We start from the raw sequence: 19,812 nt of genomic DNA on the forward strand, positions 1-19,812 counted from the left end.
CCTGGGACTGCTATCTTTAGGAAGTCCTGCATGCAAGGTTGGCCCTTGGCCAGAGTCTGGGAACTTAAATCATGAACAGTTCCCTATACTGATATAAAATTCCCTTAAATGATAAGAGTGGCTCACTATGCATAATCTGTTTGTATAAACAACATAGTTCATGCTGCACACCTACTTTCTATCCAGGAGTCTGGAATTTTGATACATGCTAGGAAGAAGGTGCCACATGACCACTCTCCAATTAAAAATCTTGGGCATTGAGTCTCTAATGAGCTTCCCTGGTGGACAACACTTCTCACATGTTGTCAAACTCATTGCTGGAATAATTAAGTGTGTCCTGTGTGACTCCACTGAGAGAGGACTCTTGTGCCTGGTTTCCTGCAGATTTTACCCCATGTGCCTTTTTATTTGCTGATTTTGCTTCGTATCCTTTTGCTATAATAAATATTAGCTATGAATACACTATATGCTGAGTCCTATAGTCCTTCTAGTAAATCACCAAACCTGAGAGTGTTCTTGGGGACCTACAACACACAAGAGTCTATTGAAATGTCTACATTAAGATATATAGATTCTAAATAAAAATATTTATTGTCTACATGCTATGTGAATGGAATTATGCTAAGTGAAACCAAGGCAAGAAGCCTAGACTTCTTTTAAGAAATTCACAGTCTGGTGGCCATGTCTGCATATAGAAGTGTATAAAAAGAATATTCAATTAACTGAGTCAAAACAGAATAAGGAAAATACAAGAAGCTTACTTCAATGGGAGTTGTGAAGATGTAGACACCTCATCTTGTTCAAATTATCAGGAAAGCTAGAGGCATGTAAATTAGCCTTAAAAGAACAAGTAGGTTTTGACAGGTTATGATATCTGGAGGCAGGATGAAGGGGAGCTGTGGAAAGTTTCCCTCGAAACTTTGCAATGAATAGACAGTATGATAAAGAAGTGAAATATAAAGTACACTGAGAAAATAAAATATAATAACGATTGTTACAGCACAATGTGGAATTTTCAAATGCTCTTGGTTAAAATCCTAATAATTCAAATGCCTTGTTTATAACTTAGTTCCACGCAAAACTTAAGGATTATTATAGAAGGCCCATCAAAATTCCATAGCATTTTAAAAGTGTCCATCTTAAACTCAGGCACAGAACTTATATTCTACTGGTTTCTAATTATGCTTTTTTTCCTGCCTATCCTTTGTTCAGGCTCATCATGACGGAGATGTGGGACTCAAACTCTTCAGAAAACTGGCATCACATTTGGAGTGTCAATGACACAAAGCACCATCTGAACTCAGAAATTAATATTTTCTATGTGAACTACTATCTTTACGAGCCTCAAGTGGCAGCAATCTTCATTATTTCCTACTCTCTGATCTTCTTCCTGTGCATGGTGGGAAATACAGTGGTTTGCTTTATTGTCATGAGGAACAAACATATGCATACAGTCACTAATCTCTTCATCTTGAACCTGGCAATAAGTGATTTACTAGTTGGCATATTCTGTATGCCTGTCACACTGCTGGACAATATTATTGCAGGTATGTTGACTTGCGTGCAGTGGTGCCAAGATGATATGAGATGTTTGTCCCATATCCTTGCAGCCATGGCAGGGTCACCCACTCATTCACAAGTATTTACAGAGTTCCAAGAACTGCTCCAGGTACCTGCCCTCATGAAGTCTACACCCCAAAGGAGGAGAAAGAAAATAAACAGATAGATATATAAGCAGTCAGAGAATAATAAGATTTATGGAGAAAAATAAAGCAAGTGACAGGGATGAAGAGTGGAAGCTGTTATTTTTATAGAGCGTTGACTGAAAGTCATCAGAAAATGAGATCTGGCACTTCTTGCTGAAGACTTTGAATTTTCTTAACACAGTTTAGGGCATATATAATATGATAGAAATGTTACTGAGAATATTACGGACTGTAAAGTTCAAGGAACTGGTAAGTCTGTTTTCAATTGACGCAATGTCTTCAATCTAACATAAATAGATATTTAGGCCCTCTTGTGGTTATCTGGGGAGATTTCCAACATGGAGCAGCAGTCCCAATGATTTCTCAAAAAGTGGTAGTTTCATCAGTGGTAATTTGCATGTGCAACAGAAATAATGGCTAGGGTACCACCCTCAAGTACTTCTGGGCCCACATTACCACTACTTCTTTCACACTACCTTATACACTCCAGAAGTACAGGAACAGTGTACCTACAGCTCCAAGTATAGTTTTGGCACATAGTACTTGTGTAATAAATATTTTGGTATTAATTAATGAACAATACTCAAGATATTCATATTCCAAATCTGTATAAAAAAATGAAACAATAGGGGCTGGCCCTGTGGCGCAAGTGGTTAAGTGCACACGCTCCGCTGCGGAGGCCCAGGGTTCGCTGGTTCGGATCCCGGGTGCGCACCCACGCACTGCTTGGCAAGCCATGCTGTAGCAGCATCTCATATAAAGTGGAGGAAGATGGGCACGGCTGTTAGCCCAGGGCCAGTCTTCCTCAGCAAAAAAAAGAGGAGGATTGACAGATGTTAGCACAGGGCTGATCTCCTCACAAAAAAAAAAAAAAAAAAGAAACAATAGTATCATGTCAAAAATATTTAGAGCAGCATGAGCCATATCCTACTTCTTATCCCTTCATAGCATTCAGCATCAGTTCACTGAAGAACAGGAGGTTTCTCTTTAGAGTTTATCTGTTTCCTTCCTTTCCCTGGAGTGGGAGTCAGGGAGAATTTATAGAGTGCCTATTCTATCATCATGTACTGCATTCTGTGTTTTTGTGATGCTTATCATTGAAAACAATATTTATTCAGGATGTACATTTTTAAGATACTGTGTTAGACAAAAAGAAAGTGAAAGAATTGATAAAAAATTACTGTTATTGCTCTCAAGAAACTTATTTCACCAATAAGAAATACTCCCAACATTTCCCCATAAACATTTATAATTAAATTAAATTACTTTAAAATTTTTCCATGTGCATTACCCTGATTCCCATTCCCAGAAAGCAGCCACTTTCAGCATTATTTGCCTTTATTTTTGGTAATTACTACCATATTTCTAAATAGCATGTTTTCATTTTAATGTGTTATGTTCAAACTGTGGAAGATGCAATTTAGTTCTCATAATCCTTTTCTATCATACAAACACAAATGTGTTTTTCACACTCTTTACCTCCTCTCATTATCTCAATATAATTATATTATAGTTTTTGCTTAAATCAATATTCAGAGTATACATTCCTATTATTTATGTAAATTACCCCTGCTGAGCCATGTAGAAAGCTATATCAATTTCACTTTTGTAAAATGTTTTTTGTTTTCCTGGATTTACTAAGGGCATCATATTTTGATTTGTTTAGTTTTTGGTGTGTACCTATCTGCAATGTATCCTCAAGTTCTCTTCCAGGAGTGTCAATTTCTTGTTAATATCTTCAACCATATCAGGTAACCTTAACTTGCGTCTTTTTCCTGGAGATACCCTCCTGGAGCTCTCTATCCTCCTGTTGCTCTCCAGGCCTCCTGTTATCCTCCAGGAGCTCAGCTACTGCTCTGAGACCCTAACAATTCTCTTCACTTCTCTTTGTGCTCAATCCGCTGTTTTCTGAGCCATTTCTTCTTCTTTCTTGGTTTATTCCTCTGTCAGCTTCCTGAGAAAGGGTGCATTGAGGTAAAATGTTTGAAATCTTGCATGTCTGCAAATATCTTTATTCTGCCCTCACTCTTGATTAGAGTTAGCTGTATAAAGTATCCCAGGCTGGACGTTTTTTCCCCTCAAAATTTTTAAAGAGATTACTCTGTGGTTACTGCTGAGAAACTTGGTGTTACTGCTGAAAAGTCTAATGCCGTTTGGCTCTTGCTTCTTTACTCATGATTTGTATTTTGTTTGTCTTCCTGAGAACTCTTAGGGCTTCTCTTTATCCCCAGTGTTCTGAATTTCAGGCATTTATGCCTTGGATAAGTCTTTTTATTTTTCATTTATTGCACTAGGCACACATTAGGTCCTTTCAACCAAAAAATAGAATGCTCTTCAATTCTGGGGAATATTCTTGTAGAGTTCTTTTCCATTTTCCTTTCTTCAACTCATATTAACCAGATATTGGAAGTTCTAGTTACTCTTTTTTTATCTTTTTCTTCTGTTTTCTGCTTCTTATTGTTTTACTTTAAAAGATTTTCTCAACTTTCTCTTCCAGACTTTGAGTTGTTCGTTTCTGTTATCATATTTTAAATTCTTTGAGCTATTTTTATTTTCTGCATGTTCCTTATACTATCATGCACGTTTCATAGATAAAATGTGTTGTATCTCTGAGGTTATTAGTAATAATTTTTTTGTGTTTTTCATTTTTCATCTCTCTGATTCATATTGGTTTTTCTCCTAAGTTTCTTTCTTCCTAGTTGTTTTAGTTGCTTTCTTTTATACTTGAGGTTTCCCTAATGTCAATTGCTATAGCTGCTTGTGTTCAGAGTGAGGCACTGTGTGGATGCCTTAAACCTCTGCATACCTGGGGTTTGAGGGTAGGTCCACTCTCACTTTCATTAGTCTGGGCCATTTATTGGCCACAACTGTCAAAATCTGCATGTCAGTGTTCTTGGAAGGATCACTTTCCCCAGAAGGAAATTCTCTGATCTACTGCCAAAGGAATATCAGGCTGGCTGCCGCAGGACGTTGCTGAGTGGGTCTCTGGGCCAGTGGTGTTGCATGCAGAGCATATTTTTTCACTTATTCCTTCTACGTCTTTGTGGCACCTCCTCCACCTGCACCTGGTGACTCAGTCTGGAGCCCCTGTGCTTCCACCTCCTTAGAGAGGAACTTCCTTTCTTCTGCCTACCTGGGGAAAAGCCAGTGGCATCTGATTGCATTTATACAGAATTCAGTCGCTTGTGTTGTTTTTCCAACTTTACATTCAGTAGTATGCGGCACCTCAGTTCCTCTGGATTTATGTTCTTTTGGCCCTAGCACTGTCATTTCAGTGGAGGTTAGTGAGGGAGGTGAGATCAATCATGTGCTTATTCTTCCATTTTCAACCAATGGCTGTACACACTCCTTTTTGCATTTTTGTGGAAAAATAATACTATAGCAACCAAACAAATTTTAGGACCGGAAAGACATGCTCTCTTTTGATTTCTATTCCGTAGAGTCGGGCAAGCACCTATTTTAAGAAGGTCTGCATAGATAATAAAATGTTTTATTCAGATATACTTGGATTATTTAGATTATTGGGAATATTTTAAACTAGATAAGAATATTTTTAAAAATAAATTGTAGAATATTTTTTAAGACATAAATTTTTAAGATCTGGGAAATATGAAGCATTTATCTTTTGGAAAACTAGAATATTTGTTAGTGGAAGAATATTATTACTTTCCTGTAATAGCAGATGGGTGTTTAAAATATTAAACTGCTATAATAATTTTACTCATTCATTTTATAAACAGCCTGGTAGCTGAGGCTCAGTTATGAAATAATTCAAACAGACTGCTTTTGTTCATGCAAAGTGCTCTTTATTCTCAAAGAATGTTTTAGTCAGCTTAGCTACTATAACAAAATACCATAGACTGGGTGGTTTAAACAACAGACATTTATTTTCTTTCCATTCTGGAGTCTAGAAGCTAGAGATCAGAGTGCCAGCAGGGTCAGGTTCTTGGTGAGGGTAATTTTCCTGGTTTGTAGACAGCCACCTTCTTGCTCTGTGCTCACGTGGCCTTTCCTCAGTTCATGCGTGTGGAGAGAGACATCTCTCTCTCTCTCCTCCTCTTCTTATAAGGGCACTAATCCCATCATTTGGGTACCACTCTCACGACCTCATCTAAACCTAATTATTTTCCAAAGGCCCCATCTCCAAATACCATCACGTTGGGGGTTAAGTCTTCAATATATGAATTTAGGGAGGAGGGACACAAACATTCACTCCATAACACAGTGTCTCTGAGGTAAATTGTCTCATTACATTATATACAAATGAGTATTAACTTTATTTATTCTGCATATAACTCCTGATTCCTCATAATTTATAGGGTACATTTCCAAGTTAGAAACCCATATTCTTCCTGTTTTATTATTTAAAGGGCGTTATTGCATAAGAGTTAATGGTTTGGACTCTAGAACCATACTGCTAGGGTTCAAATCCTTAATATGCTGCCAACTAGCTGTGTGGCAAGATATGTGATATTTGTGGGTTTGTTACCTAGTCTATATTATGAGGAGAAAAATAAAGCATTCAAAAGCTTGCTGTGGGGATTAGACATATTAATAGATGCAAAGCACTTATTACAGTGCCTAGAATGTTGTAACTACTATATAAGTTTTTTTTTTTTAATAATTTTTTTATTTATTTATTTTTCCCCCAAAGCCCCAGTACATAGTTGTATGTCATAGCTGCACATCCTTCTAGTTGCTGTATGTGGGACGCGGCCTCAGCATGGCCGGAGAAGCAGTGCGTTGGTGTGCGCACGGGATCCGAACCCGGGCTGCCAGCATCGGAGCGCACGCACTTAACCGCTAAGCCACGGGGCCAGCCCTACTATATAAGTTTTGACATTATTATTAGTATACTGAAAAACAGGGCTGTGGAGATGATATTAATGAAAATGATGGGAAACATTGATTGTTCCCTGGATATCATTTGGGAAACAGTTGCTTCAGTCTTGATTTCATGCCTTTCTGTTCATATTTTCAGTGAAATTAAAAAACATGTATGATCTTTTCAAAGACTAACTGTTCCATTTCCTTTTCAGGATGGCCATTTGGAAGCACAATGTGCAAGATCAGTGGATTCGTCCAGGGAGTATCGGTTGCAACTTCCGTCTTTACTTTAGTTGCAATCGCAGTGGACAGGTAGGTCAGCACCAAAACCTGAGTCCAGAAAAACGGGCATGTCTGCATCTAACCCACTAAACCAGAGAAAAGTGGTAAACTTGGGTATATCTGCCCAAAATTGTGTCCATAATATTCACCCCTTTAAAAGCAAGGCTTATGTCTAACAAAGATTCAGTAATAAGAAAATAAAGCTACTGAAATTTCTATATCTTAAAATTAAATAATATGGGATGATACATGTCTTAATTCAGGCTGCTATAATGAGATACCATAGACTGTGTGGCTTGAACAACAGAAATTGATTTCTCACAGTTCTGAAGTCCAAGATCAGGAGGCCGGTAGATTCAGTGTCTGGTGAGAGATCTCTTCCTGGTTTGTAGAAAGCCATCTTTTCGTTGTATCCTCACGTGGTAGACGGCAGTAGCTCTAGTCTCTTTCTCTTCTTAAAAGGGCACTAATCCCATCAGGAGGACTCCACCCTCTTGACCCTATCTAAATCTAATTACCTCCTGAAGGTCCCACATCCTAATACCATCTCATTGAGGGTTAGGGTTTCAACATGAATTTTGAAGGGACACAAATATGCAGTCCATACTAGTATAATATTACTATTTTTCAAACTAGAATCTTGAATTTTCTAATGGTAAAAATGTAAATGTGCTGAAATAATCTGAAATTTTATCCATCTTATAAGATAAAATTCATTAATACATTCATTTACACATATTGTCGGTTATGCCAGATCTTGGGCTGGGTTGTGTAGCATCTAAAACAAATCAGACAAAGTGCTCTTCAAGAAATCCACAGTCTGGTAGAGGCAGACAGACACATTAACAAATACTTGCAGATAACGTTCCTAATGTGGGTCCAGTAGACAACAGCTGTGCAAAGAAGAGCGTGATCAAGTTACCAGTCAGGACGGGAGTGGTGGGCTCCCAGAAGAGGTGATATCTGTCTAAATCTTGAGGGATTAGAAATTTACCATGGGAAGAATGGGGGAAAGGACATCTCTGAAGACAGGGATATGTATAGGTCACTTGAAATAGGAGGGCTTTTGTCCAAAGATGTGCAGAGAGGCAGTTCAGCTGGAACATGGGAGGCTGGAGTGGAACATTAGGCCATAGAAAGGGGCAAGAAGTAGATTTTCTATGGGCCTATCTTCCATTTTAAAAAGTTTAAATTTTGTCCTGAAGTCAAAAGGGAACTACTGAAGTCTTTTAAACAGGGGGAAAGTGACTACATTTTCATTTTAGAAAAACAGGTAGAAAGGGTTTAGAGTTGTGTAAGATTAGAGAAAGGGAGAGCAGCTAAAAAACTTTTGTTAACAACTCAGATGGGAGAGGATGCACACATCTACTAAGACAGTGGCAATGGCATTTCAGAGATATTTGAGAGGGAAACTGAACAAAGACCTGGAAGATGTTTCCCTAAGTGGAGAAATTGGTCCAAAGAAGAAAACAACCAGGAGCCAGCCCTGTGGCCTAGTGGTTAAGTTGGGCACTCTCCACTTCTCCAGGTTCAGTTCCCTGGCGCGGACCTACATCACTCGTTGGTGGGCATGCTGTGATGGTGACCCACATGCAAAATAGAGGAAGATTGGCACAGATGTTAGCTCAGGGTGAATCTTCCTCAGCAAAAAACAAAACAAAACAAAAAAAAACAACCAATCAATAACACATATATAATAGAGAGAGAGTGTGTTTAAAAAAACATGAAATGCAATAGAATTGCTGACATCAAAAAAACAACTTGGTAGATTCTATTTTTAATATTAATATATTATTTGCATCATTATTTACAATGTTTTAATCTATTTCCAAGAACCTATCATGTAGATCTAGTTTATCTGGTTTACAGATAAAGGGAATAGAATTTAAACATATGCTAACCACTATATGCCAAAGATATCTTTTTACATTAAAATTTGGGAGCTAATTATTTCCAAATTTACTATATCCTGTTACTATTATTATACTAAATTATTTTTTACATGCTACTTATTTATACTAATACTTATACTCATTTTATACTAGTAAGTAGTACTACTACTGTTAAAGTTATTTTGATGTGAATGTTTATAAAAAATTCTATACCTTAATTATATAATTATATATGTCATCTTGACAGTGAATAAAAAACTATAATATCCTTTGCGTTTTCTACTTGCATCCTGAGCTTATCAAGTTTGCTTCCACATTATATTTAGTATTAAATATCCCTAAATTCCTTTTTCACTGTTTCTAGCATGCCTCCTATACAGAAACATTGCTATTCATTCTAAACAGTAAGTGAGGTTAGAATAATAAATGTCATGCTATATTTATTTGATGGATAACTGTAGAGTGGTTAAAATTAATGAAGTAGGTCAACATATATAAAAATACATAAATCTCAAAAGCATATAATCTCAAAAAAGAAGTTACATAATGATACATAGACTATGGTGCCATCATATAAAATTTAAAATGTTATAGATGCAGACTCATGCTATAGAAACACATTGACAGGAAGGGTACATAGCAACTTCAGGATTTCTGGGGAAAGAGGAAGAGGAATAGGATTGAGAAGATCTACCAAGAGAATTTCAACTGTATCTGTAACGTTTTATGTCTTAAAAAGTGACAAAAATATAGTCACCTGCTGTTACTGATGGTTTAAATTATACTCTTTACTATCTGCCTTCCCATCCATGTATCACTTCTCTATAGTTTCAGTTATCTATTGTTATATAATGAGTCACCTCCCAAAACAAACCACTTAGTGGCTTAAAATGACAGCAGGCTCAGCGCGTATAGCTTGTCTCTACTCCACTTGGCATCAGGTGGGGAGCTCCAAGGCCAGGGCGGAAGGGCCTCTCACTCTCTTCTTTGGGCCTAGACTGGAAGACTTGGACAGCTAGAAGATAGAGCTGGGGCTTCTCAGGCACTCTGTCTGGTATCTCCCCCTGGGCTCTGCAGCACAGCCCATATTCAAGGAGAAGGGAATAGAATTTGGAAGGACTGTCAAAAATTTGGACATATTTTAAAACCACCACACTTTTATCTCTATCTAAACTACTTGAACTGAATGCTTTTCTCAGAGTCAGCTCTGGGATGCAGCCAAATTACAAAGAAAAAACTTTAAAATCTATTTCTCCAGAATTTTATACTTATGTTCAAAATACCTACTGGGTAACTTCACCTCTACATCCAACAAGCATCTCAAACTCAACATGCCCAGAACTGAATTTGTCTTCACTACCATTCCCCCAAAAAAACTAAACAAAAAAATCAGCTCATTTTCTCATTTTCCCCAATCAGTGTATGGCTGGATCACTCATCCAGTTCAAATGAAAATCTTGAGATTTGTGCCTGAAACTTCCTTCTCTCTTCAACTTCTATGTAGCCACTCTTCAAGTCCCATCAGTTTTGGGTACTAACTGGTCCTGAACCAGGCCACTATCCTTTGTTGCTTCAGATAGGATACTGAGATTTTTTTCTAACTGGCTGTGATAATTAATTTTATGTGTGAACTTAACTGAGCCACAGGGTCCCCAGATATTTGATCAAACTTTATTCCAAGTGTGTCTGTGAGGGTGTTTTTGATGAGACTGACATTTGAATCAGTAGACTGAGTAAAACATATTGCCCTCCTTGCTGTGGGTGGGCCTTATCCAATCAGTTGAAGGCCCAAATAGAACAAAAAAGGCTAATCCTCCTGCAAGTAGGCAAGAACTCCTCCTGCCTGACTTTTTGAGCTGGAACATCAGTCTTCTCCTGCCTTCAGACTTCAACTGAAGCATCAGCTCTTCTGGAGTCTCGAGCCTGCTGGCTTTCAGACTGGAACTGGTGTCAGTGGCTCTCCTGGTTCTCAGGCCTTCAGACTTGAGCTGGAACTACACCATTGACTCTCCTGGGTCTTCACTTTGCCAACTGCAGCTCTTGAGGCTTCTCAACCTCTGTAATCACATGAGCCAATTTCTTATAATAAATTTCTTTCTATATATTTATACACCCTGTTGGTTCTATTTCCTGGGAGAACCCAGACTAAGGCACTGGTGAAGTCCAAAAGTCTAGCATGATTTTAGCATAATTACACAATACTTCCATTGACTATTTCCTGGCAGGGAGCATTTTCTATCTTGTTCATCTTTGCCTCTCTGAATACATATGTGTTTGTCGAAAGAATAAGTGAAAAAGTAATATTGGAAGCCCCAATAGTTGGTTTATAAAAAAAGCAAAATACCTAGCACTGTGCCTATGAAGTTACCCATAATTTAATGGAGGATTCACTAATTAGAAGACTAGAGTAAAACTTGGATGCTAAGACAGAAGACTTACACATGTAATGAAGGAGTTCCTAAGGAGGAAAACAGAGCAGTGAAAGCTCAAGCTAACTAGTCATTGTATGAAGATATGTCAGATAAATTAATTTGGAGTTACTGCTGGGCTACTGAAAAACTCTAAGTTTCCATATCTGCAGATCTGGAACATATTAATTTTCATAACATTTCAGTTTTATAGTGTCGTCACAAAATGAAAGAAGATTAAACACATTATTATCCTGTGATTATAATTATAATATTATGTATATTATAATTATAATACCGTGATTATAAACTCCGTATGATTATCTCATGATTAACTTAATGAGTACCAATAATAACAACATCAAGAATCACAATAACAAAATAGCAGTAAAATGAATCAGACTTACACTACATGCTGATGTTGAATTTCCATGCTCATCAGAGAACGCAGAACATCGGGAAGGCACAGAATCAGAACTCATAGTGGAAACTCGCAGACTCTTACAGTTGTGAAACAAATCACCAAAACACTGTTTGGCTTAAAACAATAATGCTGTAACATTTCTCACAATGCTGTGGATTGGCTAGGTGCCTCTGCGTGGGTCTCCTGCTCCTGTGTTGTAGCTGAAACCACTCGTGCTTCCGCTTACGTTCAATTGGCCAAAGCAAGTTGCCAGATAATGGTGGAGGGGACCGCAGAAGGGCATGAAGGATAGTTTAAGAATATGGGCTCTGGAGCCAAATTACCTGTGTAAAAATCATGTGTAATAATGGGCAAGATTTTTTACCGTTTCTAAGCCCATTTTCCCATCTTTTAAATGGGGAAGGTTAAAGAGACAGTTGATGCAAACCAATGGGAAAGAACCTGGAACAGAATGTTAAATGTTCATGTTCCATATATGCTAGTTACCACTATTACTTTTACTATTAGTAGTGTCTGATATACTCCACTTAGTCATATTTTTAATTGAAATTTATCTCAAATATCAATTACAGAGAATGGCAATGTATGCCTTTCTACTACTAACGGTAACTTTCTATGTTTTTGAGGGGAATGTGGGTGGGAGACTGTAATTACTTAACTAAATTTTATTCACAACTCGGTCATAATCAATGCCTCACTGATATTTGCCTTTAATTGCAGGTTCCGGTGTGTTGTTTACCCTTTTAAACCAAAGCTCACTATCAAAACTGCATTTGTCATTATTGTGATCATCTGGGTCCTGGCCATCGCCATTATGTCTCCATCTGCAATAACGTTACATATTCAAGAAGATAAATATTTCCGAGTGAGACTCGACTACCAGAATAAAACCAGCCCAGTCTACTGGTGCCGAGAAGACTGGCCAAAACAAGAAATGAGGAAGATCTACACCACTGTGCTGTTTGCCAACATCTACTTGGCTCCCCTGTCTCTCATCGTCATCATGTATGGAAGGATTGGAATTTCACTCTTCAAGGTGTCAGTGCCCCACACAGGGAAGGAAAACCAGGAACAGTGGCACCTGGTGTCCAAGAAGAAGCAGAAGGTCATTAAGATGCTCCTGATCGTGGCCTTGCTTTTCATTCTCTCCTGGCTGCCCCTGTGGACTCTGATGATGCTCTCAGACTATGCTGACCTGTCTCCAAATGAACTGCAGGTCATCCATGGCTATGTCTACCCTTTTGCACACTGGCTGGCCTTTTGCAACAGCAGCATCAACCCCATCGTTTATGGTTTTTTCAATGAGAATTTTCGCCGTGGTTTCCAAGATGCTTTTCACCTCCAGCTCTGCCAAAAAAGAGCAACACCCAAGGAAGCCTACGCCCTAAGAGCTAAAAACAATGTAGTCATAAATACGTCTTGTCAGTTAGCCCAGGAACCCACAATTCAAAACCCACATGAGAAAAATTGGCTTTGCAGGAAAAGTGCTGAAAAACCCAAGCAGGAATTAATGATGGAGGAATTAGGAGAAGCTACCAATAGCAATGAGATTTGACAAGAGCTAGTGTGATGATTTTCACTCTACTGTGTTGTATATTGAACTACTGTTGCTTTCTGTGGCTTTGCGCTTCAATTCTTTCTAAGAATATTCTAAACAAATATGTACCGAAAGCTCTTTCTGGAAAAAAAAATAAACAAAATGGTCTTATGTTCATAACCAATCTTATGGTATATAAAAATATGTACAGTAACTCATATACAAATTTGCCTGAATAAATCCATTTTCTAGGAACAGTTTTCAAAGACTGACCTTTTCCAACTTAGCCATTTGGGTATGAGTCAAGCACACGTACTATGTGTATAGATACACATGCATACACACACACACACACACACCTATTTTCCCCGAATGGTGATAAATGGGCAGTTCTTTGCATGAGAGTACATTTTGTCAATTCTTTCTTTGCTTTTGGATTTGAAATTTAGATGACAGATTTATTTATCTGTGCTTGTAAAATGTACTTAGTTTTCTTAGAAATAAGAACTGCAATAGAAAATAAAGACACATTGTATTTCTTTGTATTTAAAGGTTGGTTTTTTTCCCTTTAAAGTTGGTAAAATTGTAACATGGTTCCATAGGAGTTATTGTTAGTTTTTTACTATTTTAAGAAATGAAGTTTATGCCTTAGCTGAACCCATCTTTCTTACAGAGGTGATTCAGGACCCCATCTTGACCCCCATTTTTAAATAGAATCTCTAACAGAAAGAAGCAAATCTGTCTTCTTCTTTTTTTTTTTTTTTGGTGAGGAAGACCAGCCCTGAGCTAACATCCGATGCCAATCCTCCTCTTTGTTGCTGAGGAAGACTGGCCCTGGGCTAACATCTGTGCCCATCTTCCTCTACTTTATATGGGACGCCGCCACATCATGGCTTAACAAGCGGTGCCTAGGTGCGCGCCCGGGGTCCGAACCAGCGAACCCCGGGCCGCCGCAGTGGAGCACGTGCACTTAACCGCTTGTACCACCGGGCCAGCCCCAAGAAGCAAACTTAATAATACAGCAGTTGGCAGAAGAATGGCAGCTCTCTTTGGAAGTGCTTAATCAGAGATGTTCAGCAATTTTCATAAGACTCCCATAAAGTTTGTACAGAGCAAGACCAGTTATTCCAGATTTACTACTGGGCACAACATTTAAATCCAGCACTCCTACTAGGTTAGTCAATTAGTACTACTGTTAAAAAGAGAATTGAATTCTGCTGCTACAATTATGTAATAACAATAGTTGCAAATGCTAGCTTTTATTCTAGAGTGAGATAAATCCCTAGAAAATTGGGAATTATAAAATAACAAATAGTTTGGCAAATAAAAATAAATCTCAGGGCTTGGAACTATTATGTTTTTCCAGTCATTTATGCAGTTCAAGCTAAAAGCTTTTCAATGTTGTAGGCCCTTGAGAAAATAATTGTTGAGTTTTTTGATTGAATTCAGCTTTGTGATATTTGAACATGCAAGTGTTATTTCCTGTAATCAGAGAGGGTAACTTTTTGGAGGTTTAGGTATAGAATTGATCTTGTATTCCTCTGCCTTGATTTGCTGAAGTACTATTTACAGTTGGTGTACTTAGATGTTGAAGATTATTTTGTTAGAAACTATCACTTTCTGGTGGGCATCGTCACATTCTACCACCACCTGAAACTCATCATAACTAAATCCCATACCCTTACCTGTCATCTCTCTACCCTTTATCACCTTGAACCCCTCATTACCTCTTCCCTAATGGTTGCAAAACTCTCCTCACTGAATCCCATCCTGACTTTCAGTCTTCAGTCTTTCAATTCTTTCTATAGTCAGCCGAGTCATCTTCCTGAAGTAGAGGAGTAACTAGCTCTCCTTTGTAAAAATACCTTCAGAAGCTCTCTGCCTATTAAAACACTTTGAAACACTCAAAGCTCACCACAGCCTGGCTCTTGTCTCCTGATAGCATATCTGGCACAAATTGTTTTCTAAACTTCCAACAAAGATGGTCAAACAGAGATGGTCAGACTAGATAATTGTGTTTTTTCATTTATGACTTATTCTCTGCTTTGTACCTCTGTCTGCCTGTCCATTCTTTGTCGAAGGTCTATTAAAAAGGTACCTCTCATAAAGTCTGTGAATTCTTACAGCAGAAGTGTTTACTCTCTCCCCTAAGCATTGTGTACCTCTTGTATGACAACCTAACTTGTATTGTAATTGTTCTCTCTTGTCTTTGCAGCTAGAATAGAGACCCTCAAGGGCATGATGAATCAGGCCTTACTCATCTTCAGGTGCCCTACAGTGTAGATCACCATAATAGACAGTCCTACGTATATGCTGGTTAATTATCACAGGCAAAGGCCATCTGTCAGTTAGTTGACTTTAGGGAAATGTCTAGTGCTGAATGAGTAGATTTCTGCATAAAGATTCTAGCACACATTACATACAAAAGAGAGCTTTTCTACATACAAAAGAGAGCTGTTTGCCCAGGTTTTCTGTAAATTGGAATAACAAAGGCAAAAGATGAAGAGAGCTAAAATGTCTCGAATATGGATAGTCACTAAGAATTTGGATTCTGGAATCATACAGAACTTGCCACCTACTAGCTTAGTGCTATGGACAAATTGTCTATGCCTCCATTTTCTCATTGTAAGATGAGAGTAACAACAGTTTCTTTCTTTTGGTTTGCTGTGAGTGAAAAATGATAGGGGAAAAAAGCTTGTAAAGTAAAAAGCAGAGTGACTGTCATATAGTAAGAGCTAAATCGTTGTTGCTGTTTTGATTATATGTAGAAGCAGTAACAGTAGTATTTAGTAGTGATTACGATATTTCACAATACGTGTTCACAATACATGTTTATTTTACATGTTTTATAATCCTCACAAGAGCACTCTGAAATATGCATTATTATCCCCGCTACGCAGATGAGGGCACTGAGTCTAAGAGAAATTGGTTTGTCCAAAGTCATGAAGCTTGAAAGTAGCAAAAGAAGACTATGACTCAGATATATGTGTACAATTCCAAAACCTTTTTTTAACTTTATTATTTCTTCTACATCATATCTATGTGTTATGATGAAGTTGTTTTAGACTTCTTCAATAACCATTTTTATGATGATAAAAGTAATAAAAATTATATTATATAAATACAAAAACAGTTGTTACAAAAATACCACCTGTTACTTGTAGAGTTTTCAAGAAATATGAATAATACAAAATTACACATAATTCTTCTACAAGAAAAAAAAACGCTAAAACACTTAGTCTAAACAACACTTGGATCAGCATCCTGTACATATGTCTTTGCCAAGAGTGGTTATTTAAGAGTGATTATTTTGTCATTGCCCATCTCACAGTATCCTTAATACACATTAAATCTCTTTCTTCAACTTTGCTACTTTAATTATGAAAATTCTTTTAAATTTGCTTTGATAACTAGTGTAGCTGAACATTGTTCTGTGTTTCCTACTAATTTGTATTTCTTCCTTTGCTTCTGAGTTTTGCACTTGTTTTCTTCCTGCCAGCAATGTTCTCCCCATTGCCCTTCACAGCCTGGCTCTCTCTCATCTTTCAGGACTCAACCTAAAACTCACCAGAGTCTTGTCTATTTCCTTCATAGAAATTCTCATTATCTGTAATTATCCTCAGAACTCATTTATTTACTTGTTTACTATCCATATGCCTTACCAGAAAGTAAACTCCATAAGTGCAGGGACTTTTGTCTTCTTTATTATTGCATTTCCATTGCCTAAAAGAGTGCTTGGCACATAATGGAAACACAATAAATGTTTGTTGCACAAATTAATTAATAGGTTGCAAATATTTTCCAGTTTTTAATTTGCCTTCTAACTTATTCATGATTGAGTCATATTCTATTTTCAGATATTAAAGATAATTCAGAATATAATAGAAATATTGGATAATATAAAAAAGTAGATGAAGTAAAATGTTTCTTATCTAGTCACTTAGTGATAACCATTCTTGCTGCCATTTTGGGGCATGTGTACATTTTCTTTTAAAAAGTTATGATTCTAGGGGATATATTTTATAACTTTTTATTCATGTAGTGTATCAAGAACATATTTCCATGTCTTCAAAATATTTTATTCATATTAATGCCATTCCATAATTTATTAAAGGTCTTCTTTGTGGCTGAAAATATAAGTTATTTCCTAAATCTGTAAAATGATGCAGTTATGTACATCTTGTATAATACTGGGCATATTTATGATTATCTTAGAATAGATTTACAAGAAATGCAATTGCGTAGCCAAAATGCATGTACATTTCTTAATGTTTTAATACATATTGTCAAATATTTCTTAAACAGATTTCAACATTCTATACTTCCATTAGTGGTATAAAAGAGTTTGTTCACTCACACACTCAAATATTGCATATACATAAAATGAATTTTTCTTGCCCATTTGATAAGAGAAAACTTGTATCCCCATGTTTAATTTCATTTCATTGTTATACAGCTGAATATTAAAATAATCTTTATTCGATTTGATTTATTTGTATTCATTTGCATTTCCTTCTTAGTCAATTCCCTCTTCATGTCCTTTGCCCACTTTTCCTTTAGATTATTTGATTTTTTTTCTCAGTGATTTGTAAAACCACTCTCTAATTCAGGATAATTATCCTTGACTATCAGACAGGTTTCAAACATTTACCCTATTTGATGTGCAACTTCGTGTGTCTATGTATATGTGTAGATATGAGGATAGAGGTTAAGTTACTATGATAGGGTCCAGAAATACACTGGCTTAAAGTAGATAGATGTTAATTTCTCTCTCATAAAATTGTACCTAATGTCAGTGGACCAGTTTAGCAGGGACCTTTTTTAGGAATCCATATTCCTTCTTTCTGATTGATGCTTTACCCTCCTAGAGCAGGAGTCAGCAAACCACTACCAAATCCAGCCTGCCAACTGTTTTGGTAAATAAAATTTTATGGTACGCAGCTCTGCTCACTTTTTACGTATTGTCTGTGTGTACTTGTGCACTATAATGGAAGTGTTGAGTAGTTGAATCAAAGACCAGATAGCCCACAAAGCCTAAAATATTTACTTTCTGGCCAGTTCTGGAAAGTTTGCCAATGGCTGCCTTGGAGTGTTTTCCTTTCTCCACAGTCAAAGCTGACCAATAGGCACATTCATATGTCAGAACATGAAAGGCGAAAGAAAGGAGGAGCTCCAGGGCAGGCAGCTTGTCTTTATATTGGTGATATCCTAGAAGGTTCATAAGTCACTTCCACTCACGTACAATGGGCTAAGTGTACTCACATAACCATACCAAGCTTCAAATGAAGCTGGGAAATGTAGTCTTTAGTTGAGCAGCCATATGCCCAGGCTAAATTCTACTATTATGGAAGAAAGAGAGAACAGATTATTTTTAATTTTTGCATGATCAAACCTGCTAATTTTTCCATTTTTGAAATTGTCTTTTCTTATGTTGTTGGAAAGTACTTTCAAGTCTTTAGACAAGGTATTGGCCTTCTGTGGTAAGCAGAATAATAGCCCTCCAAAGATCTCTGAATCCCTGGGACCTGCATATATTACCTTACTTAGCAAAAGGAACTTTACAGTTGTGATTAAGTTAAGAATCTAGAGATGGAGAGATCATCCTGGATTACCCAGGTGGGCCCAACATAATCACAAGAGTCCTTATAAGTAGAAGAGAGATGCAAAATGGGGAGGCAGAGGGAGATCTGACTATAGAAGAGGAGATCAGAGTAATGCAATGTGAGAAGGATCCTCTCCTTGAAGATGGAGGAAGGGGTGGTGAATTAAGGAATGTGAGCGGCCTCTAGAAGCTAGAAAAGACAAGGAGATGGATATTTCCCTAGAACCTCCAGAAAAGAACATAGCCTTGCCAATGCCTTGATTTTAGCTTGGTGAAACCCGTGATGGACTGCTAACCTACAGAACTGTGAGATCCTATATTTATGTTGTTTTAAGACTCTATGTTTCTTATGGTCACAATAGAAAACAAACACAGATCCTGGTACCTGGAAGTGAGAAGATGCTGTGACAGATACTTAATGTGGAATTGGATCTGGGATATGGCAATGGGGAGAGGTTGAAAGATTTTGAGGAGCATGATAGAAAAAGCCTTGATTGTCTTGAACAGGCTGTTAGCAAAAATATGGATATTAGCATCTCTGCTAGTGAGGACTCAGAAGAAAATGAGAAGCATGGTAGAGAAAAACATAGATCACCTTACAGAACGCTTAATTGTTATATACAGACTTGGTAGAAATACAGATGTGAAAGACACTGCTTGTGAAATCTTAGAAGAAAACGAGTAACATGTTATGGAAACCTGGAGGAAAGGGGATGGATTCTTGCTATATAGTGGCAAAAAGTTAGCAGGATTGGATCTGGCAGGTATGTGGAAAGCACAACTTATAAACCATGAACCTGGACATTTCACTGAGGGGTTTCTGAGCAGACTGTTGTAGGTGTGGCCTGGTGTTGTACGTGTGGTTGCTTCTTGCTGCTCATAGTAAAATTCAAGAGGAAAGAGATAAATGGAGGGAAGAACTGTTGAAAAAAAATAAGGAACCAGGTCTTGGTAATTCAGGAAGTTCTTAGCATATCCAGGTTGCAAAAAATGCTGAAATTTAGGAGATTCACTATCAGGAAAGTCTACCCTGTGGAAAAAAACCAATGATATGGCTGGACTATCTTTTGCTAATACTTCAGAAAAAATAAAGGATTAGAGTATTCATAGAGTAAGCATGTGGCTTTTTAATCT

At 37.4% G+C, this 19,812-nt stretch overlaps 1 protein-coding gene across 2 annotated transcripts in view; it reads left to right on the forward strand.

Annotated features, from left to right (window-relative positions):
- NPFFR2 (neuropeptide FF receptor 2) overlaps window positions 1–13,621 on the forward strand; it is a 255,115-nt gene extending 241,494 nt beyond the window's left edge. For both annotated transcript variants that reach the window (XM_087434420.1, XM_087434421.1), the window contains exons 2-4: window positions 1,213–1,547; window positions 6,746–6,845; window positions 12,260–13,621. In XM_087434420.1, coding sequence (XP_087290546.1) covers window positions 1,213–1,547; window positions 6,746–6,845; window positions 12,260–13,094 — 1,270 coding nt within the window. In that variant the 3' untranslated portion in view covers window positions 13,095–13,621. The remainder of the gene's footprint in view (window positions 1–1,212; window positions 1,548–6,745; window positions 6,846–12,259) is intronic.
- Window positions 13,622–19,812: the final 6,191 nt, after the last annotated feature.

Source organism: Ceratotherium simum, chromosome 8 (assembly GCF_057802395.1).
Source record: "Ceratotherium simum simum isolate JZ-2026a chromosome 8, ASM5780239v1, whole genome shotgun sequence".
Taxonomy (NCBI): Eukaryota; Metazoa; Chordata; class Mammalia; order Perissodactyla; family Rhinocerotidae; genus Ceratotherium; species Ceratotherium simum.